Source organism: Ovis canadensis, chromosome X, assembly GCF_042477335.2.
Source record: "Ovis canadensis isolate MfBH-ARS-UI-01 breed Bighorn chromosome X, ARS-UI_OviCan_v2, whole genome shotgun sequence".
Taxonomy (NCBI): Eukaryota; Metazoa; Chordata; class Mammalia; order Artiodactyla; family Bovidae; genus Ovis; species Ovis canadensis.
Window position 1 is genome coordinate 52,446,030 of NC_091727.1, and position 25,869 is coordinate 52,471,898.

The 25,869-nt window shown below is 36.4% G+C and overlaps 1 protein-coding gene and 1 non-coding gene across 2 annotated transcripts in view; one reads left to right on the plus strand and one right to left on the minus strand.

Annotated features, from left to right (window-relative positions):
* The window catches only part of WNK3 (WNK lysine deficient protein kinase 3), a 194,039-nt gene that overhangs the window by 26,711 nt on the left and 141,459 nt on the right, over positions 1-25,869 (plus strand). Inside the window, exons 3-5 of the mRNA XM_070291607.1 lie at positions 20,768-20,940; positions 21,525-21,745; positions 22,611-22,768. Of these exons, the coding sequence (XP_070147708.1) occupies positions 20,768-20,940; positions 21,525-21,745; positions 22,611-22,768 (552 nt within the window). The remainder of the gene's footprint in view (positions 1-20,767; positions 20,941-21,524; positions 21,746-22,610; positions 22,769-25,869) is intronic.
* LOC138931262 (small nucleolar RNA SNORD52) lies at positions 6,653-6,718 on the minus strand. The gene has a single exon (XR_011446508.1). It is a non-coding gene; the product is annotated as a small nucleolar RNA SNORD52 (small nucleolar RNA).

Consider the following 25,869-nt stretch of genomic DNA (forward strand, 5'->3'; position numbering starts at 1 on the left):
TTTTCTTGATGGAACGAAGTTTTCATATAATGGGGCTATTTTCCAATCAGAGGAATCACATAGATATATGAATTTTGTTATTTGACTGTTTCTAAATATATTTGCTTATAATAAGTTTCACTGTGGGATCAATTCTGTGATTACGTGCTTTTCAAGGTAGTTAAACAGGCTGAAGAATTGATGCTTTTGAACTGTGGTGTTGGAGAAGACTCTTGAGAGTCCCTTGGACTGCAAGGAGATCCAACCAGTCAAAGGAGATCAGCCCTGGGTGTTCTTTGGAAGGAATGATGCGAAAGCTGAAACTCCAGTACTTTGGCCACCTCATGTGAAGAGTTGACTCATTGGAAAAGACTCTGATGTTGGGAGGGATTGGGGGCAGGAGGAAAAGGGGACGACAGAGGATGAGATGGCTGGATGGCATCACTGACTTGATGGACGTGAGTCTGAATGAACTCCGGGAGTTGGTGATGGACAGGGAGGCCTGGTGTGCTGCGATTCTCATGGGGTCACAAAGAGTCGGACATGACTGAGTGACTGAACTGAACTGAACTGAACTGAAACAGGCCATCTTTAAGTAGATCTAACAACTAGACCTCTAACAAGTCAGCTATAGTCTCTGAACTGAATTTTTAAAAATGCCACTGAAAAGAAAGATTAGAAAAAAGACACAATTGACTATAGCAGGTTGACATGTTGAGTGAGCATTCTAATACACTTTGATTATAGTAGTGAATATATTCCAAGCAATGCAGTAGAAGAAATAGTTTAAAGATCTGTACTTCCATGCCTGAAGTATCTATCAAAGTTTTGGAGAAACTTGTTTCTGTTTTATTTTCATTTATCAAAAACACTTTGGGGAGAAGTATATTTTTAGGCAGCCCTACGGTGGGATGATTTGGTAGAATGACATTCTAACATGTATACTATCATGTGAATTGAATCGCCAGTCTATGTCTGACGCAGGATGCAGCATGCTTGGGGCTGGTGCATGAGGATGACCCAGAAAGATGTTATGGGGAGGGAGGTGGGAGGGGGGTTCATGTTTGGGAATGCATGTAAGAATTAAAGATTTTAAAATGTAAAAAATAAAAAACTAAAAATAAAAAAGAAAAGAAAAAAAAAAAAGAAAATAGTGTAAAAATACCTGAATTTCCAATAAAGGAAAAGGTAATTTAAAAATATATGCTAGAATTTGTTTCTGAATAAATATTTTTGTCCAAAGTATTCACACTGGGATATTTTTGCTCTTAAAATATTTTTGTTATGACCCTTTTGGAAGTGTTTCTAGATTCTGTTAGAGCTATCAAGAAGATGCTTCATTACATATAAGCATACCCTGAATAGTGTTATTTTATTTTAATTTCCCACTGTTTTCTTCAGACTCAGCCCTCAAAGTGGAATACTGTCATAGGCAAAGAATAATTACATCAAAGGGAGGAAGAATACAACTTACTTAAATATAGTCAATGCTCTGATTTCCCTGGCAGTCCAGTAGTTAAGACTTGGCCTTCTAGTGCCAGGGGTGCAGGTTCAATCCTTGGTCAGGGAGCTAAGATCCCACATGCTTCATGGCCAAAAAACCAAAACATGAAACAGAAGCAGTATTATAACAAATTTAATAAAGACTTGAAAAAAAAAAGCTATAAACCAAAGGCAAATGTTTTCATGAAATGACAGAGGGTGAGAGTGGCAGGAGATAGACTTGGTCTGAGAAATATAATTAATTTTCCCAGTTCAATGAGTTAGTTTTGAGGTAACTATTTGCTTGATAGATAACAAATTGATACATATAGTTGTATACCCCAAAGATGTCCATGTCCTAATCCCTAGAATTGGTGGTGGTGGTTTAGTTACTAAGTTGTTTCTGACTCTTTTGTGACCCCATAGAATGTAATCTGCCAGGCTCCTCTGTCCATGGGATTTCCCAAGCAAATTTCCTGATGCTGATAGACCTTGGTATGTGTTACCAAGGGAGGCAAAGGAATCTCATTTTTCAGAAGTATTGAAAACACGATAGATTCTTATCTCCCTAACAACAGCATTTAATGGAATTTTAGTTTAAGAAGAGCACTGTTCTAGAGAGTCTTGGGATTATTCAAAAGCAGTAGAAGGCATTCTCTAACTTTGAAGAACTTTGAGTGAGAGGAGGGAATATGCAACTGTAATATTTTCTAAAAATACTGAACTAAAGTAAAGTTGGCAAACTAAGTTGGAGAGTAGACAGTTATGGCAATGAAGTAGCCATATAAAAAGACACACAGAATGATGGAGAGGAGAGGAGGAGAGGCCTTTCAGTGTTGTGGAAGGTAGAGAGAGGATCTAAATGAACATGAGAGCACTAAATGCCATAAAAATAATCTGATGTATTCCATTTCCTCCTCTATAGAAACAAGAATTTTACTTTTTCCACATTGTTTGTAAGTTTACCTGTACTGGAGTGGATTGCCATTTCCTTCTCCAGGGAATCTTCCTGACCCAGGGATCAAATCTGTCTCCTGCATTGGCAGGCAGATTCTTTACTACTGAGCTACCTGGCGGCTGCTGCTGCTAAGTCACTTCAGTCGTGTCCAACTCTGTGCAACTCCGTAGACGGCAGCCCACCAGGCTCCCCCGTTCCTGGGATTCTCAAGGCAGGAACACTGGAGTGGGTTGCTATTTCCTTCTCCAGTGCATGAAAGTGAAAAGTGAAAGTGAAGTCACTCAGTCATGTCCGACTCTTGAGCTACCTGGGAATCCCTATAAATGTTACCTAATGGATTTTGCACGTACGATTAAATTTAAGATCTTCTGATAGGTAGATTATCCTGGAATATCTGGGTGGGCCCAGTATAATCACAAGGGTGCTTTTGAGAAGAAGGATACTCATTAGTCAGAAGGAGATCTGACAATGGAAGCTGAGGTTGGAGTGATGGGAATGTGGGCGATCTCTAAAAGTTGGGAGAGGCAAGCAGTTTCTTCCTAGAGCATACAGAAGGAACACAGCCTTGCCAACACCTTGATTTTAATTGAGTGAGACTCATTTGGACTTTTGATATCCAAAACTGGAAGATAATAAATTTGTGTTGTTTTAAGCCACTAAATTTGTAGTAATTTGTTATAGCAGCAGTAGGAAATGAATACAGAGCAAACAGCTGTTGTTCATTCATTCAACAAGTAAATGCTCAGTACCTGCAGTGTATCAGAGTTGTGCTAAGTGCTAGGGACATAATGGGGAGAAGAAGCAGATTTAGGCTCCATTTTGATAAAAGCTTATAGTTGAGGTAGTTTACAGTCAGTAAGAAGAAGGCTTGGAGATTGGAATTAGTGAAAAGATGAAAGAGCTGTTAAATATAGATTTGTTTGAAAGAAGTGATAGGATTGGAAATAGCAAGAAACACGGATTCTGTTTACCAATTAGTTTTCTTTTTTATTTTGAGATAATTTGCTATTAACAGAAAAGTTGCAAAGGTAGTATAGAAATTCCTGTATGTCCTTCACTCAGTTTCTTCTTATGCTAATATTTCAACCAGAGAACAGTTATCAAAACTTTAGGAAATTATTATTAGTTCAATACTATTAACTAAAATATAAAACTTGTTTGAATTTCACCAGTTTTCATTTTGGTGTTCTTTTATTCCAGATCAGGATCCCACATTGCATGTAGTTGTTATGAACATTTAGTCTCTTCTCAGTTCAGTTCAGTTGCTCAGTTGTGTCTGACTCTTTGCAACCCTATAGACTGCAGCACGCCAGGCCTCCCTGTCCATCACCAATTCCCAGAGTTTACTCAAACTCATGTCTATTGAGTCGGTGATGCCATCTAACCATCTCATCCTCTGACGTCCCCTTTTCCTGCCCTCAATCTTTCCCAGCATCAGGGTCTTTTCAAATGAGTCAGCTCTTCGCACCAGGTGGCCAAAGTATTGGAGTTTCAGCTTCAACATCAGTCCTTCCAATGAACATTCAGAACTGATTTCCTTTAGGATGGACTGGTTGGATCTCCTTGCAGTCCGAAGGACTCTCAAGAGTCTTCTCCAACACCACTGTTCAAAAGCTTCAATTCTTTGTCACTCAGCTTTCTTTATATTCCAACTCTCACATCCATGTATGACCACTGGAAAAACCATAGCCTTGACTAGACAGACGTTTGTTGACAAAGTAATGTCTCTGCTTTTTAATATGCAGTCTAGGTTGGTCATAACTTTCCTTCCAAGGTATAAGCATCTTTTGATTTCATGGCTGCAGTCACCATCTGCAGTGATTTTGGAGCCCAGAAAAATAAAGTCTGTCACTGTTTCCACTGTGTCTCCATCTGTTTGCCATGAAGTAATGGGACCGGATGCCATGATCTTAGTTTTCTGAATGTTGAGCTTTAAGCCAACTTTTCCACTCTCATCTTTCACTTTCATCAAGAGGCTTTTTAGTTCCTCTTCACTTTCTGCCATAAGGGTGGGTTATCTGCATAACTGAGGTTATTGATATTTCTCCCGGCAATCTTGATTCCAGCTTGTGCTTCTTCCAGCCCAGCATTTCTCATGATGTACTCTGCATATAAGTTAAATAAGCAGGGTGACAATATACAGCCTTGACGTACTCCTTTTCCTATTTGGAACCAGTCTGTTGTTCCATGTCCATTTCTGACTGTTGCTTCCTGACCTGCATATAGGTTTCTCAAGAGGCAGGTCAGGTGCTCTGGTATTCCCATCTCTTTCAAGAATTTTCCACAGTTTATTGTGATCCACACAGTCAAAGGCTTTGGCATAGTCAATAAAGCAGAAATAGATGTTTAGTCTCTTCTAAGGCAATGGCACCCCACTCCAGTACTCTTGCCTGGAAAATCCCATGGACGAAGGAACCTGGTAGGCTGCAGTCCATGGGGTCACTAAGAGTCGGGCACGACTGAGTGACTTTACTTTCACTTTTCACTCTAATGCATTGGAGAAGGAGATGGCCGCCCACTCCGGTGTTCTTGCCTGGAGAATCCCGGGGACGGGGGAGCCTGGTGGGCTGCCGTCTATGGGGTCGCACAGAGTTGGACACGACTGAAGCGACTTGGCAGCAGCGGCAACAGCAATCTGTGACAGTTCTTCAATCTTTCCATGCTTTTCATGATTTTGAACTTTTTTTAGTTTTTTTCATGATCTTAAACTTTTAATGAGTATTGCTCAGTTAGTTTGTAGAAAGTGAAAGTGTTAGTCACTCAGTTGTGTCCAACTCTTTGCAACCCCACTATAGCCTGCCAGGTTCCTCTGTCCATGGAATTCTCCAGGCAAGAATACTAGAGTGGGTAGCCATTCCCTTTTCCAGGGGATCTTCGCAACCCAGGGATTGAACCTGTGTCTCCTGCATTGCAGGCAGATTCTTCACTATCTGAACCATCAGGGAAGAGTATTCCTTAATTTGGGTTTGTCTTATGGCTCAGAAGTTAAAGCGTCTGCCTCCAATACGGGAAACCTGGGTTCGATTCCTGGGTCAGGAAGATCCCCTGGAGAGGGAAATGGCAACCCACTCCAGTATTCTTGCCTGGAGAATCCCATGGACAGAGGAGCTTGGTAGGCTATAGTCCACGGGCTCACAAAGAGTCAGACACGACTGAGTGACTTCACTTTATGTTTTTACATGATTAGCTTTAGGCTTATGAGTTTTGGCAAGAATACCATAGAAATGATGCTACATTCTCAGTGCATCATAGCAGGGGGTATATGATGTATGGACTACTGGTTATGATAACCTTCATCATTTGGTTAGGGTGATGTCTGATAGGTATTCTCTATTATAAATTAATATTTTCCCTTTGTACATATTAATAAATAAATATCTTAGGAGTAGATACTTTGAGCCTATGCAAATATCTGTTTCTCCTCAAACTTTCCCTTATTATTTTGGCATCCGTTAGTATATTTTGCCTGTAATAAGTATTAACTCTGGTGTTCTAATGGTGATTTTCTATTTTCCACTCTCCTCCATTTATTAATTGAAATTACCTTTTAGTTTTATGTGGACTCTTCCTAAGTATAACAGTTGGGTTCTGAAAACCCAACAGTCAGGTAATTTGTGGTTTCAGGAACTTTAGTGTATTGTAAGTTGTTAATAATGGTATTGTACACTTTTGCATTTATCAAAATTAATACATTAATTGAGCATTTATGCAGGTACTTAATTTGAATATTTTATTTAATCTTGCAATAGTTAAAAGAGGTAGGAATGATTACTTTTCAGGTGGTAGAAGTGAGGTTTAGATACATTAAGTAACTTGCCCAAAGGGATAGAGCAGGGCAAGATAGCATTGATATTCTATCAATTGTATATATATAACACTTGTCAGTTCAGTCGCTCAGTCCTGTCTGACTCTGTGACCCCATGGACTGCAGCTTCCGTGCAGGCTTCCCTGTCTATCACCAGCTTCTGGAGCTTGCTCAAATTCATGTCCATTGAGTCAGTGATGCCATCCAACCATCTCACCCTCTGTTGTCCCCTTCTCCTCCAGCCTTCAATCTTTCCCAGCATCAGGGTCCTAGCATCAGGTATATAAGTATCTGCATATAACACTTACATTGATGATTTAAGAATTTCCTCCTCATTAGTTATTTGAACAGTTCACTCTTTCATGTTTTCAGCCATTTTACAAGAAATGATTTCTTAAAGGGACACTTTAAGATTCCCTCTCCCTAATGAGTTAGAACTTAATTTTTGACATCAAGACCTGCATCAGAGACTCTACTGAGAAATCATCATTCCTCTAAAATAAGGTTCTTAACATTAAACTAACTGCTCAAGCTCAAGGGGTACTAGTTAATGGTTTCATTTTAAAGACATTCTCTGGCTTGGGGATTCTAAGGAACAGTTTCATGGTTGGGTTGTCCTGGTTCAATATCTGGACTTCACCTTTTGTCAGTGTCCAGAGGTGGTTAGACACGTTGAGGAGACTGACTAGTGCTAACTCAAATGGCCAGGTCTAGGACAGAAATTTATTAGTTTAGAACAAATTAATGAATTCATTTAACCTGATATAGTTGTTAGGCCATATGCTCTAATGATCTGTATATTAGATACATGGGAAGGTAAATTATAATCAGAAGCTAGCTTAGTAAGTATAGAGTCAGAACAAAGGAACTAGATGTTCCTGTGTGTCCTGCTAAGGCAGTATACTGACCAAATGAACTGGATATTCAGGTCCTAACTGGATGAAGAATCCTCTATGTTCAGTGGTACTGGAAGACAAGTGAACCTGGCTAAGTCTGTGTTTAATCTCTTTTTATATATCTTATTTTGACCACCATTGATGAGCATTTTCATTTAGGGATTGATACATATCATTGCTGTCTAAAAGCTTTAACATGCTCTTATGGCCAAACTGTGATTATATGCTGTGATTATATGCTGATTTCTTTTTTTATATGCTGATTTCTTGATTAATACTCTGATGTTACCATCTACAAATTATAATTACCCTAGTGTGTGTTTGTTTCATTTAGTTTTAGTCTAAAGTGCTACACATATCTCTTCATGGAAAGTGGTTTGTGAATGAAGTGTCTGTAGTCATTACTGTGAATATTGTTTCTGAGGGGCAGAGCTTTGAACTAGGAAGTGCTTCAAATTCATAATACAGTAGACCTAAGTTCCAGTTTACCTGTGCTAGCTAGGTACTGTGGGCAAGCTAAGTAGTTTAGCATTTTGGAGCTTTGCTTTTTCACTTTTTTAAAAAAGAAAAGTATAATAGATGTTTCTGATATCTGAATAAAGAATAATATGGTGGAAATTGTGTACCTACTGTTCAGCTTGAAAAATAAAATGTTGAGAATTAAAGATAATGCTTATAAAGCATGCGGTACCTATTTGAGTATTCAATAAATGTTAATGATAAAATACTTAGTAACTTCATATTTATTCAGAATATTCATTGATATTTAAGAACCATTTTGAAGTCTTCATAGTATTCGTCTTTACTTGATCAAGTTATAATACAGCTTTCATAACAATGTTGGTGATTCCTTCTTCGTTCTTTCATGTTTGCAGAAACAGATTCATATAGCCTCTGACCTGGTTCTGTAGTTGATTGTTGGTGTTTGCATTAAGAGACATAGCTGATAAGGCTTAACGTTTTGGAAACTAAATACTTCTTATCTTGAATAGATACATATGCAGGTTAATCGTGTTGATATTGTGCCTTGTCTCAGGAAAGATTTTGTGTACATTTTTAGCATTCCATATATTATAATAAAGTGTTTAGTTAACATTCATAACAGGACAGTATTTCTTTTGAAAGAAGTATGGAGTAGTTGAAATCTATTTGGTAAATTTGTATTTGACCTCCATTATATTTATCTGCCATATAAACTAATATTTATAACGCTGAAAATTGATACTTTTTTTGTGACCTTACTGCTTAGAGAAAGTAGATTTAGGGATCATTTTTGTAGAATATAATTTTTCTGGTTTCTGGCTGTGTCATCTCCATTAGCTATTGCAGTTTGCCTTCTAGATCCTTATTTATTTCTTAGTAAGAACTCTACTCATTGGCGATATATTAAAATTAACTTATCAAAGTGGTCATCATTAATACAAAAGAGTACGTGTGTGTGTCTACATGTATCAATCTGTTTGTGTTTTAAGGTTACTGTCTGTGTTTTAAGATTACTATAGTAGCTGAAAACTTTCCTCTGGATTTTGGTGCTAGTTTGACAGGTTTACTTTCCTCTCACTGAATTAGAAGTAGACCTTTGAAGGTCTTGGCCATACCTTTTTTAGTGGACTTCCAGCAATATGTCTGGGACAGCAGTTTTAATTTTGTAAAGTTGTTTACTTTTAATGCTGACTAGGATCAAAAGATACAGTAATTTGATTTGGTACATGAAAGACTTGTATTCTGCTAATTTAATCAGAAAGCATCAAAATCTATTCGTTATTCTTCAGAGCAGATCTACTGATCTATCATGAGAGGATGACTCCTAGCCAATTACAGGGACGTTTAGAATTTATTAGTCATTTTAAATTATATAGAAAAGCATAAACACTCTGCTTGTTTTCGGCTGTCTTCTAAATTTGTTGTCCTTGCTTTTGTTGAGTTCCTTAACTCTTTTTTTTTTAGGCTTAAAAAAAAAATTGAGATACACTGTGTAAATTTAAGGTATAACAACCCACTGTTGGTTTGATACATTTATATACTGCAATATGATTACTATAGTAACATTAGTTAATACCTTTATCATGCATGTTACATGGTTATTTCCTTTTTGTGTTGAGAACAGCCGAGATTTAGTCTATTAGCAACTTTGAAGTTTACCGTAAAGTATTGTTTTTTTAATTAATTAATTTATTTTTGGCTGCTGTTGAGTCTTAGCTGTGGCATACAGGCTGTTCATTGCAGCTTGCAGGCTTCTCTAGTTGTGGCAAGTGGGCAAGTGGGATCTTAGTTCCCTGACCCTGCAGGGATTGTCTCCGTCCCCTGCATGAAAGGTGGATTCTTTTTTGTGTGTGGATTCTTAATCCCTGGACCACCAGGGGAGTTCCAAACATAAAATATTGTTGACTGTAATCACTGCTGGTTAGATCTCCAGAACTTATTTCTGTGTTAATTGTAAGTTTGTATCCTGAAATAACATTCCCCTACCCTTAGTACCTGGTGACCACTATTCTACTCTCTGCTTTTACAAGTTCAGATTTTAGATACCACATATAAATGGTGTCATATGGTATTTGTAATTTGAAGGGATATCTGCATACCCATGTTCATTGCAGCATTTACGGTAGCCAAGATATAGAAACAACCTAAGTGTCTATCAAAGTGTCTGTCAACAGAAGATTGGGTGAAGTAGATGTGATGTGTGTATGTATACAGTGGAATATTATTCAGCCTCAAGAAAGAAGGAAATCCTGCCATTTGTGACAACATGGAAAGACCTTGAAGACATTATGCTAGGTGAGATATTATGCTAGGTGAGATAAGTCAGAGAAAGACAAATACTATATGAGTTCCTTAACTCTTTTTTAAAATAAATTTTTATTGTGACAAAATGTAAATAACATAAAATATACCATTTTAATTATTTTAAGTGTTCAGTTCAGTGGCATTAAGTACATTCACCCTCACTACCAGCCATCTCCAGAACTTTTTCATCATCCCAAACTGAAACCCACTAAACAATAATTTCCCATTCCCCATTCTTTCCAGCCCCTGGTAACTACTATTTTACTTTCTGTCTCTATTAATAATTTGTCTATTCTAGGTATCTCATTTAAGTGGAATTATACAATATTTGTTCTTTTGTGTCTGAGTTACATCACTTAGTGTAATGTTTTTAAGATTTGTCCACGTTGTAGCATGATTCAGAATTTTATTCCTTTTTAAGAACTTGTATTTATATACCACACTTATTTTTTCCATTCATCCATTGATGGCCATTTGTATTGTGTCCACCTTTTGGCTATTGTGAATAACACTGCTATGAATATTAGTGTACAAATATCTGCTCAAGTCTCTGTTTTCAGTTCTTTTTGGTATATACCTAGAAGGTGGAATTGCTGTATCATATGATAATTCTATGTTCAGTTTTTTTTAGGAATTGCCATATTGTTTTCCATAGTGTTCATTTTACGTTTCTATCAGCAATGCATAAGGGTTCTATTTACTCCACATCTTTGTCAATATTGAGTGTGTGCTTTTTAAATAGCCATCCTATGGGTGTGAAGTGGCATCTCATTATGGGTTTGATCTGCGTTTTTCCAGTGACTAGAGATGTTGAGCCTCTTTTTTGTGCTTATTTACCATTTGTATTTCTGTTTTGGAAAAATACCTGTTCAAGTCCTTTGCCAATTTTTGAATTGAGTTATTGTTGTTGAGAGATGAAGTTCTATATGTATTCTGAGTATTAATCCTTTGCCAGATATGTGAGTTGCAAATATTTTCTCACATTCTATGGATTGCCTTTTTATACTCTTAATAGTGCGTTTGATACATGAAAGTTTTTAAGTTCAGTTCATCTATTTTTTTCCTGTTGTTGCCTGCATGCTTTCGGCTTAGAAATTCATTGTGAAACCCAGCGTCATGAAGATTTTCCCCCTATGTTTTCTTTTGAAAGTTTTAGCTCTTATGTTTTTGATGCATTTTGAGTTAATTTTTGTATATGGCATAAGGTAAGGTTAACCACTGTGCTACTTTGTTTTATAAGTTCTTCATTCTTTTGCACATGGATACTCAATTTCCCCAACTTTTTGTGAAGGGACAGTCCTTTCTTCATTGAATAATCTTGATACCCTTGTCGAAAATTATCTATTTGACTATACAAGGGATTATTTCTAGCTCTGTAGTCTGTTCCACTGATATTTATGTCTGTCTTTGTACCAGTATCACAGTATTTTGATTACTGTAGCTTTATAGTAAGTTTTGAAGTCCAGAATTCCAACTTTGTTCTTTTTTTCAAGATCTTTTCGTGTATTTGAGGGGCTTCCTTGGTGGCTCAGAGGTTAAAGCATCTGCCTGGAACGCGGGATAGCTGGGTTCAATCCCTGGGTCAGGAAGATCCCTTGGAGAAGGAAATGGCAACCCACTCCAATATTCTTGCCTGGAGAATCCCATGGAGGGAGGAGGCTGGTAAGCTACAGTCCATGGGGTAGCAAAGAGTCGGATACAACTGAGTGATTTAACTTTCACTTTTGAGATTCCATATAGGATTTTAGCATTTTTTAAAATTTCTGCAAAAATATGGGATTTTGACGGATTACATTGAATTTGCAGATCTCTTTTGGTATTGACATCTTAACAGTATTAGGCTTTTCAATCTATAAATATGGGATGTATTTCTATTTATTTGTACCTTCTGTAATTTCAACAGTGTTTTGTAGTTTTAAGTGATAGAAGTCTTTTTGCCTCCTTAGATAAGTTTCTTCCTAGATATTTTATTCTTTTTGATGTTATGAATGGAATTGTTTTCTTAATTTTCTTTTAGAATTATTTATTTTAGTGTATAGAAACAACTTTTTTTCCTTTTTCACTAGGGTAAATTTATTTATAGTTTATCATTACATGAATACTATCCCCCTTGGGGTTCCTAACTTTATGCAAGATATCCTTTTAAATTTTAGAAACACAATTTATTTTTGAGTGTTGATTTTGTATCCTGCTACTTTGCTGAATTAGTTTATTAGTGTTTGATTTTGAATGTCAGGAAAAGGAAGCTAACCACTAGTAAAAAGGAGAAACAATATGAAATACTTTTAAGTTAACAGGAGTAAAAGGAAGCAGCAAAGTAAGATAAATAACTTAGAATAAAATGGAAGGAGTAAAATGAAATATATCTTTTACTGTATCAAATGTGAATGTATTACACTTGTTTGTTAAAAAACTCACATTTTCAGATGGGATTAAAAGACAAAACCCACGTGTGTTGTTTACTAGAAAAAATACTTAAAACAATGATAAAGCAAGGTTAAGCTGAAGCTATAAACCAGCAAAGAGAAAGCAGGAGGAGTACCAACCAATATTAATATCTATCTCAGAAGAAAGAAAGTAAAATTAAAGCATTAAACAGAAATACCTGTTTATTATAAAGTTATTTGCTTCATAGTTTAAGAAGATAAATACCATTGATAGAGACTTGTAGGCACCAAAAATATTCTGGTTAATATTTTCAATTCAGAACCTCAAATACATTAAAGGAAAATGGATAAACGAATAACTGTAGTAGGAAATGTCATACACTTCTTTCAGAATAGGGCAGATCAAGCAGACAAAAAGTGAATAAATAGGAACTGAATAATATAATCCATAAACTCCATTTGATGGGTATATATAGAACCTTAAATATCCTCCAAATAGGAAATACACATTTTTATAGTCTACAAGCTACTAAAAAATTGATTAAATATGTGGCCCAAAGAAAACCTTATGTTAAAAGAGATTTTATATTCTGCATCACTCAAAATTAGAAATAAATAATGAAACAAGTAACAAGATTCTTAACTAATTGGAGATCAGAAATCACAGTCCTATATAAAATTTAGATCAAGGAGGAAATAAAACTGAAAGTATGAACTAACTAGAAAGCAATGAAAATGAAGGTATTAGAAACAAAATTTGTGAGTCCTTGCAAAAGCTATACCCAGAAGAAAATTTATCACTAAAATACCTTCATTATTAATGAACAATAACTAGTAGGAATTTAGTCCCTATCTTAAGCCATTAGAGAAGTAACACTGAAAGAAAGCAAAAAAGAGAAAGAGGGAGTTAATATAAGATAATTGAAATTAATAAAAATTATGTATATAAAATATAAATTCTAAATTTCTTGACTCTGAAAAACGATTAATGAACCTGATGAAGGAAAATACGAGGGTAAAAATATATGAAAGAAGAAATGAGAAATGCAACATAGCCAGCTATGGAAGAGTAAAAGAATAATAAGAGAATGTTATGTGTACATTTGACAATAAATTTTTCTAGCATTTTCTTATGAAACATTTCAAATCTAGAATAAAGTTAAAAATCTTAGAACATTCATAAATACCTACTGTCTAGATTCTACTTTTCACAATGATAACACAGATTTAATTGATAACAGATTTAATTTTAAATCTGAATAGATTACTCCTAATCAAAATTAGGAGAAAAAGAAGAAAAGTAGGCTAGGTATTAAGATGATGTAGAGAGGGAATTTAAGCTCTTCCCCCTCACTTAATACCTGGTAGCTCAGCTGGTAAAGAATCCACCTGCAATGCAGGAGGCCCCGGTTCAGTTCTGGGTCGGGAAGATCCCCTGGTGAAGGGATAGGCTACCCACTCCAGTATTCTTGGGCTTCCCTGGTGGCTCAGCTGGTTAGGAATCTGCCTGCAATGTGGGAGACCTGGGTTTGATCCCTAGGTTGGGAAGATCCCCTGGAGAAAGGAAAGGCTACTCACTCCAGTATTCAGGCCTGGAGAATTTCATGGACTGTATAGTCCATGGGATCACAAAGAGTCGGACACGACTAAGTGACTTTCACAATACCAGGGCAAGGAGCCATCCCAAGAATATGCAATGCAAAATTGTTTATAATAATGTAAACTTGGATCAATCCAAATGTTCATCAATGGGGTTGAATGGATAACTTTATTCATCAGTGTGGTAGAACTGTCTAATGAGATCCTGTATAATAGTTAAAATGAATAAGCTCAAATTATATATATCACAGTACATAAATATAAAAAATGTAACCTTGAGCAAACTAATTTGCAAAAGGACACATACCATGTGATAACCACCTAAATGTTTTAGCATATGTAAAACTGTATTGCTTATGGATACAAGCATATAATTAAAACTTCTAAAAACTTTCATGGATTAAAAACCTAACTCAAGCAGTGGTTACTTCTGGGAGGGAAAGGAAAGGGATCGAATCAAGGAATGATATGTAGAGGTCTTTAATTTTGTAATGTCTTGTTAAAATGGAAGCAAATTTGGCAAAATGTTAAAAATTAAACAAACTTGGTTGTTGCACCTTTTTGTTTATGCCTGAATATTTTTATAATTTAACAAGAGAAAAAACACATCAGGAGAAAGTAGATTCAGAGCTTGATTTCTAAACAACCTTTAATTGACAAGCTGTTCCAATATTAAACTGTTTAATCCCAGTTAATTTCATGAAGCTGTATAATCTTAAAACTAAGTGCTAGTTTTGTACAAAAAGGAAAACTATAGCTCAGTCTCATATATGAATGCGGATGTTAAAATCCATAGTAAAATATTAGCAAATAGAATTCACCAGTGGGTCAAAAGAATAATGTGCTAGGCTTTAAGATTTGAAGAATAGGTCTATGTCAGGAACCTGTCAACAAACCTTATGATCATGTCAGGAACCTGTCAATAAACCTTATGATCATATCAGTAGGTGCTGAGAAAATATTTGGTAAAACTCAACAGCCACTCCTAATTAAAAAATAAAAGTAACATAGGAATATAAGGAAATTACTTCAACATGTTAAACTATTTGTGGAAATTAAAAAAATACTGTAAACAGTCCTAAGGTATGAGATAAGGCTGTTTTTTAATTAAAGTACAATAAAAGACAGTGGTGACTGTTATCACAATTATTTTTTGTTATTGTGGATGTTTCAACAGAATCAATAAGATAAGAAAATAAACAGCATAAACATTGGGGAAGAGATAACTTTATCTCTTCTTGCTGATGATAGAATATAATACCTGAAAATTCTATCTTTAATATCTACTCTCTAGAAGACCCATGGAGATGAAGTTAGAAGGTATAGGATGAAAAAGTGGAGGCCCAAACCTTCATTTGTATACTAACTTTCAGAGGAATGATTGCTCAAGAGAGCAGAGCCAGGAGTCAAGCCAGCGCCTACCCACTTGATACCCAAAACAGTTAAAGACATTACTAGAAAACTATAGATCAGTATCCCTCGTGAACATGGATGAAAAAATGTTCAACATAACATTAGCTAATTGAATCCAGTAATATATTAAAAGAGTAATACATGATGACTAGTGTGGAGTTTTCCAAGGGATGCAAGGATTGTTCAACATTTGAAACTCAATGTAATTTGACATATTAATAGCCTGTAGAGGAATCAACATGGTCATTTCAATAGTTGCAGGACAAGCATTTGAAGAAATTCAGTATCTATTCATGATGAACTCAGCAAACTTGCTATAAAAGGAAACCTCAACCTGTTAAAGGACATCTATTTAAAAAATGCAACTATTAGAATGGCTTAAAACAGCTGGCATCATACTTAATGGTGAAAAGACTGAATGCTTTTCCTCTAAAAAGGGAAGGATGTCTTCTCTCAGCACTTCTGATATGATGCTATCAACATCATTGTTCTGGAAGTGCTAGCTAGTGAAATAGGGGATGAAAAAGAAATAGAAGGAATACAGAAGAAAGGAAGAAATAAAACTGTCTTTACCTGCAGATGTCATGATTATCTACATGAAAAATCTCAATGTATCTAAAAAAAAGTACTTGAAACTAATAAGTGATTTTAACAAGTTTGCCAGATACAAGGTTAATATTAAAAAAAAGTTATATCTCTCTACAGTAGCAATAAATAATTGGAAATTGCAGTTTTAAAAAAGTACTATTTACAGTAGCACCCAAAATGAAATACATAGGTATAAATAATAAAGTATGTGTAGAATCTATATGCTGAAAACTAAAAAACACTGTTAAAAGAAATCAAAGATCTAAATAAATGCATTGGTTGGAAGACTCACTGTTCTTAAGATGTTCATTCTCGCCGTATGACCTAGAAATTCAAAACAATTTTAGCAAAATCCCAGCAGGAATTTTTTTTTTACATGTTAACAGACTGACTCTAAAACTAATATGAGGGACTTCCCTGGTGGTCCAGTGGTTAAGGATCCACCTGCCAATGCAGGGGACATGGGTTTGATCCCTGGTCTGAGAAGAGCCCATGTGCTTGGGGCAACTAAGCCTGTGCGCCACAACTACTGAGCCTGCACGCTGCAACTACTGAAGCACTTGCGTTCTAGAGCCCATGCTCTGCAAGAAGAGAAGTCATCACAATGAGAAACCTGCACACCACAACTAGAGAGTAGTAGCCCCCACATGCCACAACTAGAGAAGGCCTGCACACAGCAATAAAGACCCAGTACAGCCAAAAAAAACCCAAAAAACAAAACCCAAAAACAAACCCTGATATGCAAAGGCAAGGATAATAGAATAGCTAAAACAATTTTGATAAAGAACGAGTTTGAATAATTCATGTTAACTGATTTCCAGACTTACTCTAAAGGTGTAGTAATAATACATGTATGATATTGGCAAAAAGGTAGATACACAGATAGATCAGTGGAACAGAATAGAGTTCAGAAATAGACCCAAACAGATGTGGTCAAGTGATTTTAGAAAGAAAAATGGTGCAGTGGTGATTGAGCATAGGAAGGATGGTTTTTTCAACAAAAGGTGCTGGACATACATATTCAAAAAAACGAACCTTGACCTAACTCTCACACATCACAAAATTTTAACTCAAATTATAGCCCTAAATAACTCAAATTATAGACTTAAAAGGGGCTTCCCTCATGGCTCAGAGGGTAAAGCGTCTGCCTGCAATTCGGGAGACCTGGATTCGATCCTTGGGTCAGGAAGGTCCCCTGGAGAAGGAAATGGCAACCCACTCCAATACTCTTGCCCAGAAAATTCCATGGATGGAGGAACCTGGTAGGTTACAGTCAGTGGGATCACAGAGTCGGACACAACTGAACAACTTCACTTCAACTTTATAGACCTAAAAAGTAAAACATAAAACTATTTTTAGTGGCAGGTGGATTTTTTACCACTGAGCCACCAAGAAAACCCCTTCTTTTATGTACAAGGTGTTATAAATTTCTTTCAGATTTTTTTTTGACTCAACAGTAGGCCTTAGAAGATCTATCCACATTACTACACATAGATCTAGCTTATTCGTTTAACTGTTAAATTTGTTTATAGCCAAGTTTAGCTTTCTATATATATAACCCATTTGATCCTGGACAAATTACTTAACCGTCTTAACCTCAGTTTCTTTATTTGCAAAATGGTAATGACAGTATTAGTGACTATCACAAAGGGTTGTTGTAGGGACTAAAAGTGTTAATTAATATACAAAAAAATTTAGGACAGTGCTTGGCATATAATAGACTTTGTTACTGACATTGTGATTATTTCTGCTGCTGCTGCTGCGTCACTTCTGTCGTGTCTGACTCTGTGCGACCCCATAGACGGCAGCCCACCAGACTCCCCCGTCCCTGGGATTCTCCAGGCAAGAACACTCAAGTGGGTTGCCATTTCCTTCTCCAATGCATGAAAGTGAAAAGTGAAAGTGAAGTCACTCAGTCATGTCCGACTCTTAGCAATCCCATGGACTGCAGCCTACCAGGCTCCTCCATCCATGGGATTTTCCAGGCAAGAGCACTGGAGTGCGGTGCCATTGCCTTCTTCGTGTGATTATTTTTAATTTTTCACAATTACAAACCATGCTGCAACCGACTCTCCTTTTACATATTTTCACATCAAGGAATAATATGAGTAAAGTAACCAAAAATGAAATTGTCAGAGCTGTGGCTGTGCTGCTTACCTAGGGTTACTATGAAGTCTTTATAAAACCATTTTTTAACAGAAGTCTTTTACTTTTATCAAATTACCATTTCTTATACTCTCATGAGTTTCATAAAACTGCATTCTATTAGAGTATATATTTTTTATCTTTAAAAAATCTTTAGTTTGAACCCATCTCACATTTAAAGTACTACTGTGGATTTATTTATATATTTCTTTTGTCGTTTTGGTGGGGTGTAAGAAGAGATGGGAATTAATATGTTGTCAACCATCTTGAAATGGAAATCATACCTACATTTTTAACTAACATAATTTGATTATCTATTGACATCAAAACTTAAAATAGTTCTATCACTCCTTTCTCTCCTCTCCCTTTCAGAAGATAGAAATTGTTTTTATTTTTCCTGCTCTATTAGATTTTAATGAAGTAATTCCAGGTTTATCATTTTGCATTACAATTGGCCTTTGAACAATGTGTGGGTGAGGGGTGCCAGCCCTAAGCAGTTGAAAATTCATGATAATTTTTTAGTTGACTCTCCATATCTGCAGTTCCACATCCAAGGATTCAATGAACAGTGTATCATGTAGCGCTGTAATATTTATTGAAAAAAAATCCAGGTATAAGTGGATCCATGCAGTTCAAGTTTGTGTTGTTCAAAGGTCAGCTGTATATATCTTCAGTTTTAATTACTGTTTAGAAAATATTGCCAACCATATTAGCCACAGTTACTTAAGCTTCTTTTTTAAAAAGCATTATTGAAAGTTTCTTACTATTTATGACATGCCACACCCTCTTTTTCTAATGATATTATTTGGCCACATTTAATTCTTTGAGTACTATTTTCAGGATTGGTAAATGATGTGGTATACTTCCTATGTCCTTGTTTTCATGGAAATGTGTGTATTTTTCCCTTGTAAACTTGATTGATAGCTTGTCTGGGTTCAGAATTTGAGAGTCACAGTCATCCCTCAGAATTCTATAAATATTGCTCGTTTGCCTTCTAGTATTTAATGTGGCAAATTACAGGTCCACTGTCTTTTACTGGTTGGTAACCTTATACTTCTGTCTGGAAATATGTTGCCAATTCAGATATTTAACCAGAATAAATATCTAGGTGTCTAACATTCCGTCATTCCTTCCCTGACATTATAGATCCTTAGATGTGGAAATTCGGAGATTTCTTAGGGGAAAGTTTTTTTATTATCTGTTTTGATTATTGTTGTTGTTCAGTTGCTAAGTCATGTCTGACTCTTTGTGGTCCCCTGGACTGCAGCATGCCAGGCTTCCCTGTCCTTCACTATCTCCAGGAGTTTGCTCAAACTCATGTCCATTGAGTCAGTGATGTCATCCAAACATCTGATGCTCTGATGCCTTCTCCTCCTGCCCTCAATCTTTCCCAGCATCAGGATCTTTTCTGACGAGTCTTCTCTTCACATCAGATGGCCAAAGTATTGGAGCTTCAGTATCAGTCCTTCAATGAGTATTTGGGGTTGATTTCCTTTAGAATTGATGAGTTTGATCTCCTTGCTGTTCAAGGGACTCTCAAGAGTCTTCTCCAGCATTACAATTCAGAATCATCAATTCTTTGGCACTTGGCCTTCTTTATGGTCCAACTCTCAAATCTGTACATAACTACTGGAAACACCATATCTTTGACTATACAGACCTTTGTTGGCAAAATGATATCTCTGCTTTTTAATACGCTGTCTAGGTTTGTCTTAGCTTTCCTTCAAAGGAGGAAGCGTCTTAATTTCATGGCTGCAGTCACTGTCTGCAGTGATTTTGGAGACCAAGAAAATTAAGTCTATCACTGTTTCCATTGTTTCCCCATCTATTTGCTATGAAATGATGGGACTGGATGCCATGATCTTCGTTTTTTGAATGTTGAGTTTTAAGCCAGCTTTTTCACTCTGTTCTTTCACCTTCATCAAGAGGTTCTTTAGTTTCTCTCTCTCTCTGTCTCTCTCTCTCTCTCTTTTTTTTTTTGCCATTAGAGTGGTATCATCTGCATATCTGAGTTTATTGATACTTCTCCCAGCAATTTTGATTCCAGCTTGTGCTTCATCCAGCCCAGCGTTTCTCATGATGTACTGTGCATATAAGTTAAATAAGCAGGGTGACAATATACAGCCTTGACATACTCTTTTCCCAATTTGGAATCAGACTGGACTGGTTTTGATTATTACTTTTTCTCACTTTGAGATACTATTTTTCTTTTCCAGCAAAAGAAATTTTATTATTTATTTTTCCAATTTTGTTGCACTATAATTGACATATAACAATGTATCAGTTTAAAGTATACAACAAACAGCGCTTCCCTGGTGACTCGGTGGTAAAGAATCCACCTGCAATGCAGGAGATGTGAGTTTGATTACTGGGTCAGGAAGATCCCCTGGAAGAGGAAATGACAACTCACTCCAGTATTCTTGCCTGGGAAATCCCACGGGCAGAGGAGCTTGGCAGGCTGCAGTCCATGGGGTCACAAAAGAGTTGGACATGACTTAGCAACTAAACAACAAAAACAAATACAACAAACAACTGCGGCATTTTGCTCTATGAGAGGAGTCAGAGCAAATACCTAACAAAGAATATCAGTGATTTTATAGGTACTGAGAAAAGGATTGACAGGTGAATAGAGATACATATATATATGCATAAATACTCATTTGAGTGGTATTATAAATGTGCAAGACAATTTCTAGACTTTAATTTGGAACTTGATCTTCCATTTTAGGACCGGAAATTAACCAAAGCCGAGCAGCAAAGGTTCAAGGAAGAAGCAGAGATGTTAAAGGGTCTCCAACATCCCAATATAGTTCGATTTTATGATTCCTGGGAGTCTATATTAAAAGGAAAGAAATGTATTGTATTAGTGACGGAACTTATGACATCAGGAACCTTAAAGACGTAAGTTGAACCTGATAGTGCCAATGGAGTTTTATTTGGAAATAATTTTCAAGAGTCACAAAAGTTGTTTGCAAAGTAACATTACATGGTTAAAGAATTGGTAGAATCTGAATCTAGTGACTGTTTCAGGGCAGGTTAAAAAATTAGGGTGTTAATGAAGTTTGTTAGAAAATACAGTGTTGAAAAATTAATGTTTGTGGCATATCATTGAACTTAACAATTAGAAATCATTATAGAGATAATGTCATTTTGTAGAGGATGAAAGAGTGGGGATGTGGCAGGTTCAAATGTCTAGTGAGCAATGCTATATAATTATAGTCTATTGTTTTGTTTCTGACTAGAGCATTTCATCTGATGGTACAGCCACTTATTTGTGACTGTTCTATGTAGTATGTATTTTTTCTGTGGGGGGGTGTACTTTGAGGCTTTATATTTTAAAATATTTTGTTAGACAATAAAAGATAACTCAATGATGGCAATCATAATACATACTGTATTGGCTGGCTTATGTGATTTACCATAATGTGCTTATACAATAAGCTAGGTATGTTTGTTTACATGTGATCTTTTGTTTCTTTGTGCAGGTACTTAAAACGATTTAAAGTAATGAAACCAAAGGTCTTAAGGAGCTGGTGCAGGCAGATTTTAAAGGGGTTGCAGTTCTTGCACACTAGGACTCCTCCTATTATTCACCGGGATCTGAAGTGTGACAATATTTTCATCACGGGACCCACTGGATCTGTGAAGATTGGTGATCTAGGACTAGCCACCTTAATGCGTACATCATTTGCTAAAAGTGTCATTGGTGATTAACATTTTATAGTTTATTGATTGTGTAAAGGAAGATTTTTTTTTAAACTGTGTATTTCTAGAACAGGAATCAGCAAACCACAGCCTGTGGGCCAAATTGAACTTCCCTGCCTATTTTTGTAAAAAATGTTTTGTTGGAACACAGCAATACCCATTCATTTACATATTGTGTATGGCTGCTTTTGCACTACAGTGTCAGAGTTAATTAGCTGTGACAGAACCCATATGGACTGCAAAGCCTGAAATATTTACTGTTTGACCCTTTATAGAGAAGTTTACTGGCCCCTGGCCTAGAATGTGAGTTTACTTTGAAATATCTATTCTATATTGACTGATTTCAGAGACATCCCAGTGTATTTCTTTTGTGATGTATTTAATAATATTGAAAAATTCTGAGGACTTATAAAGAGGATGTACTACTTCAAAAGTTTTAAATAACTAAAACAAAGGATAGAAAGAAAAACAGATTTTGGTAATCATTACCTATGAGCATTGCAAACTGTCCTTTATCAGTATGGAAAATTAAGGACATTATATATATATATATTATATATATATATATAAAATATATATATATATATATAAGGGGGTATGTATGTGTGTGTGTGTATATATATATATGTATTTTTGTATTTTTGCTTTTAGGGAACAGAAATTATCTCAAGTAATCCTTATGGCAAAGGGAATGTGATCTTGGCATAGATTTTTTTTGTCTACAGTACATGACTTGGGTGATCTTAGTTCCCTGACCAGAGATTGAACCTGGGCCCTAGGCAGTGAGAGCACAGAGTCCTAACAACTGGACTGCCAGGGAATTCTCTACATTTTTCTTAAAAATATGTGGTTGTGGTATTTTGTAGGTACTCCTGAGTTTATGGCCCCAGAGATGTATGAAGAGCACTATGATGAATCTGTGGATGTCTATGCTTTTGGAATGTGTATGCTGGAAATGGCTACTTCAGAGTACCCTTATTCTGAATGCCAGAATGCAGCTCAAATATACCGTAAAGTAACTAGTGTAAGTATAACTTTATTCTTTTTACTTCACAAATTGCCACATTTCATGGTAAAGTCAACCAAAAGTCAACTTAGTAAAACCTAACTTTGGTTTAGTTCTGTCTAAATAGTGCTAAATTTAACATAATTGTAATGAAACAAGCTTTAGATTTATGCTATGTACTCATACTCAAATGGGGTCATATAAAATGCTCTATATTAGTATCTTTGGGGAACATGTACAGATATATTATCTATATCCAGTTCTTTGTGAAGAATTTTTGGATATTTATTCAGTTCAGTTCAGTCGCTCAGTTGTGTCCGACTCTTTGTGACCCCATGGGCTGCAGCACGCCAGGCCTCCCTGTCCATCTCCAACCCCTGGAGTTTACTCAAACTCATGTCCACTGAGTTTATGATGCCATCCAACCATCTCATCCTCTGTCATCCCCTTCTCCTCCTGCCTTCAGTCTTTCCCAGCATCAGGGTCTATTCCAGTGAGTCAGTTCTTCACATCAGGTGTCCAAAGTATTGGAGTTACAGTTTCAGAATCAGTCCTTCCAATGAATATTCAACTGATTTCCTTTAGGATGGACTGGTTGGATCTCCTTGCAGTCCAAGGGACTCTCAAGAGTCTTCTCCAACACCACAGTTCAAAAGCATCAACTCTTTGGTGCTCAGGTTTCTTTAGAGTTCAACTCTCCCATACATATATGACTACTGTAAAAACCATAGGTTTGACTAGGTGGACCTTTGTTGGCAAAGTAATGTCTCTGCTTTTGAATATGCTGTCTAGGTTGGTCATAACTTTTCTTCCAAGGAGCAAGCATTTTTTAATTTCATGGCTGCAGTCACCATCTGCAGTGAATTTGGAGCCCAAGAAAATAAAGACAGCCACTGTTTCCACTGTTTCCCCATCTATTTGCCATGAAGTGATGGGACCAAATGCCATGATCTTAGCCTTCTGAATGTTGAGTTTTTCTTTTTAATTTACTTATTTTAATTTGAGACTAATTACTTTATAACATTGTGGTGGTTTTGCCGTACATTGACATGAATCAGCCATGGGTGTACATGTGTTGCCCATCCTGAACCCCCCTCACACCTCCCTCCCCATTCCATCCCTCTGGGTCATCCCAGTGCACCAGCCCTGAGCACCCTGTCTCGTGCATCAAACCTGGACTGCAATCTGTTTCACATATGATAATATACATGTTTCAGTGCTATTCTCTCAAATCATCCCACCCTCGCCTTTTCCTATAGAGTCCAAAAGACTGTTCTATACATCTGTGTCTCTTTTGCTGTCTCACATATAGGATCATTGTTACCATCTTTCTAAATTCCATATATATTCGTTAGTATACTGTATTGGAGTTTTTCTTTCTGGCTTACTTCACTCTGTATAATAGGCTCTAGTTTCATCCAACTCGTTAGAACTGATTCAAATGTATTCTTTTTAATGGCTGAGTGATATTCCAGTGTGTATATGTACCACAGCTTTCTTATCTATTCATCTGCTGATGGACATCTAGGTTGCTTCCATGTCCTGGCTATTATAAACAGTGCTGCAATGAACATTGGGGTACACGTGTCTCTTTCAATTCTGGTTTCCTCAGTGTGTATACCCAGCAGTGGGATTGCTGGGTCATATGGCAGTTCTATTTCCAGTTTTTTAAGGAATCTCCACACTGTTCTCCATAGTGGCTGTACTAGTTTACATTCCCACCAACAGTGTAAGAGGGTTTCCTTTTCTCCATACCCTCTCCAGCATTTATTGTTTGTAGACTTTTGGATAGCAGCCATTCTGACTGGTGTGAGACGGTACCTCCTTGTGGCTTTGATTTGCATTTCTCTGATAATGAGTGATGTTGAACATCTTTTCAAGTCTTTGTTAACCATCTGTATGTCTTTTTTGGAGAAATGTCTGTTTAGTTCTTTGGCCCATTTTTTAATTGGGTCGTTTATTTTTCCAGAATTGAGCTGCATGAGCTGCTTGTATATTATTTAGATTAATTCTTTGTCAGTTGCTTCGTTTGCTATTATTTTCTCCCATTCTGAAGGCTGTCTTTTCACCTTGCTTATAGTTTCCTTCATTGTGCAAAAGCTTTTAAGTTTAATCAGGTCCCATTTATTTATTTTTGCTTTTATTTCTATTACTCTGGGAGGTGGGTCATAGCGGATCCTGCTGTGATTTATGTCGGAGAGTGTTTTGCCTATGTTTTCCTCTAGGAGTTTTATAGTTTCTGGTCTTACATTTAGATCTTTAATCCACTTTGAGTTTACTTTTGTGTATGGTGGCTCAGAGGTTAAAGTGTCTGCTCACAATGCGGGAGACCTGGGTTTGATCCCTGGGTCGGGAAGAGCCCCTGGAGAAGGAAATGGCAACCTACTCCAGTACTCTTGCCTGGAGAATCCCATGGACAGAGGAGCTTGGTGGGCTACAGTCCACGGGGTCGCAAAGAGTCGGACACGACTGAGTGACTTCACTTCACTTCACTTCATGATGTTAGAAAGTGTTCTAGTTTCATTCTTTTACAAGTGGTTGACCAGTTTTCCCAGCATCACTTGTTAAAGAGATTGTCTTTTCTCCATTGTATATTCTTGCCTCCTTTGTTGAAGATAAGGTGTCCATAGGTGTGTTCATTTATCTCTGGGCTTTCTATTTTGTTCCACTGATCTATATTTCTGTCTTTGTGCCAGTACCATACTGTCTTGATGCCTTTGTAGTAGAGCCTGAAGTCAGGCAGGTTGATTCCTCCAGTTCCATTCTTCTTTCTCAAGATTGCTTTGGCTCTTGGGATTTTTTTGTATTTTCATACAAATTGTGAAATTATTTGTTCTAGTTCTGTGAAAAATACCATTGGGAGCTTGATAGGGATTGCACTGAATATATAGATTGCTTTGGGTAGTATACTCATTTTCACTATATTGATTCTTCCAATTCATGAATATGATATATTTCTCCATCTATTTGTGTCCTTTTTGATTTCTTTCATCAGTGTTTTATAGTTTTCTATATATATAGGTCTTTTGTTTCTTTAGGTAGATATATTCCTAAGTATTTTATTCTTTTCATTGGAATGGTGAATGGAATTGTTTCCTTAATTTCTCTATTTTCTTTGT